Source organism: Glycine soja, chromosome 1 (genome assembly GCF_004193775.1).
Source record: "Glycine soja cultivar W05 chromosome 1, ASM419377v2, whole genome shotgun sequence".
Classification (NCBI taxonomy): domain Eukaryota; kingdom Viridiplantae; phylum Streptophyta; class Magnoliopsida; order Fabales; family Fabaceae; genus Glycine; species Glycine soja.
The window spans coordinates 6,721,896-6,724,283 of record NC_041002.1 but is presented as its reverse complement, the minus strand read 5'-3'; the positions used below and the strand labels follow the sequence as shown (position 1 = coordinate 6,724,283).

At 42.7% G+C, this 2,388-nt stretch overlaps 1 protein-coding gene across 1 annotated transcript; it reads right to left on the bottom strand.

Annotated features, from left to right (window-relative positions):
* Positions 1-453: 453 nt before the first annotated feature.
* LOC114414259 lies at positions 454-969 on the bottom strand. The gene has a single exon (XM_028378876.1). It carries the CDS (start codon positions 967-969, stop codon positions 454-456), a length of 516 nt encoding a protein of 171 aa, XP_028234677.1.
* Positions 970-2,388: the final 1,419 nt, after the last annotated feature.

The window sequence follows — 2,388 nt, the reverse complement described above, 5'->3', positions numbered from 1 at the left end:
GCCACTGCCCTTCTCTCTCTCTTGTATTATCTTTTTTTTTATCAACAAAATTATAATTTGTATTAATAACTGTGAGTACCAGAGGTACTAAATATACAAGGTAGAAACCAGCAGACTAGCAGAACCATAGGTCCTACGAATCAGGTGCCAATCTAAATAGAATACAATAACCCTGCACTGCTACCCTAATAAAAAAATGTTGTTGATAAATTACTAGACCAATAGTTGTAGGGCTGGGCAAAGCCTTTCTCCAGCTGTCTTGTCCGCAAATTCCCTTTTTTTTTGCTCAGCAAAATTAGATATTATATATATTGAAAACTACCAGTGGTACTAAGATTACATTGGTAGATATAAATGTGCATTTGGTTGCTGTTTTATAACAGAACCACTTACAACAAGCTAATTGATACATAGATTCTGAATCCTCTACAACCTATTTACTAAACACTTCCTTTAGGTTGGAGGACCACTGATTAAAATGTGTTCCAAAGTCTGTCTCCATATTTCTAAATGGGCAGCCTCCTCCTCTACATCTCCACAAAATGGGCACTGTACCTCATTTATCACAACTTGCCGCCTTCTAAGATTCATCCTAGTTGGAAGTCTGTCCCTAATTATCCTCCAAGCAAAAACCAATGATTTACTTGGTATTTTGAGCTTCCAAATGTCCACAAAGTCCAAATTCTGATTAGCTCCCATCTGTGCTTCCCATATCAAGTCATATCCGCTTTTTGTTGAGTAGTATCCAGTTTGATCATGCTTCCAGCTCCACCTATCCTCCCTATTTGGCTGAATCTGCTGCTGTGATAGTTCTCCAAGGAAATTATCTGCCATTTGAATTTCACTATCAAAAAGAGCCCTCCTCCAAGATAGCTTCCACTCCCATCCGCCGTTGGTGTTATTCCCCATATTCATAATGATTTGTTTCTGTTGATCAGAAATTCGGTACAGCCTTGGATATTTGTCCATTAATGGTATAGCATTATGTGTCCAAGGGTCCTCCCAAAATCTTAAATTCTCCCCAACTCCCACCTTCCAATTTCTTTCCGTTTTGACTACCTAGTTCTGTTGTTGCTGCTGACTTGATAGCAGGTCCCTCCACCAAATAGAGTCTTGGCTTCCTCTAATGCTTTCCTCCAATGCCCTCCAGCCTCCATACTTTGATATGAGTATTTTTGCCCAAGGTTCCTCTTGCTTGTGAAATAAGTCCCAGCACCATTTGGCCAGCAAAGCTGACTTAAAGGTCTTAAGGTCTTTAATACCGAGACCCCCTTTATCTTTTGGTTGGCATACTTCCTTCCAGCTCACCCAAGCAATTTTCCTCTGCTCCATACCTCTTCCCCATAAGAATTGTCTCCTCCGCAAATTCCCTTTAGTTGGGATTGTATCTTTGTATCTTTACTAAGACTATGAACTCTGCAGATTATCAACCCCTTCCATTCGCTGCAAGAGTTCCAATATGCTTCCAGCTTTTATCTTAGCTCTATCAGTTCCATTTTCTGACAACTCCTGCAGTGCTGCTTCTGCACCATGTTCTTTCGCTAGTTTTAATTGCAGTGGATCTCCGGTGCATAGTGACCACAAGACAGCAGCAGCATTCTCTCGATTGCGTGGAGAGCCGGTTCGTATAACCTCAACAAGAATATGAATTGGCTTGGTTCTTCAACACAAGTGTCTACTGTCCTGTATGCACAAGACAGCAGCAGCATCATCCTGTATGCAGCAGCAGCAGCATCCTGTATGCACAAGTGTCTGTTGTGTCTTGGGGCAGGTTCTTCAACACACACACAGAAACACATACACACACATAAACACACACACACACAGTAACAAACACACACAGCCACACACACACACACAGAGAAACACACACACACAGACAGAAACACAGACACACACACACACACACAGCCACACACCCACACACACACACAGCCACACACACAGAAACACACACACACACACAGAAACACACATACACACACAGACAGAAACACACACACACACACAGCCACACACCCCCACACACACACACAGAAACACACACATACACACACACAGCCACACACAGCCACACACACACACACACACACACACACACATACACAGAAACACACATACACACACACACAGAGAAAAACACACACACACACACACACACACACACACACAGAGAAACACACACACACACACACACACACACACACACACACACACACACACACATATACACACACAAAAACACACACACATAGAAACACACACACACAGAAACACACACACAGACACAGACACACACACACACACAGACACACACACAAACACACACACATAGACCCTCATTAGCCCTGTCAGTCCTTCAGCCACTAAGTCAAAGAGTAATGGAGC

Bases quoted from the DNA above. Each gene is read 5' to 3' on its own strand.
- LOC114414259 (XM_028378876.1), bottom strand. From the start codon at position 969: ATGGACAAATATCCAAGGCTGTACCGAATTTCTGATCAACAGAAACAA.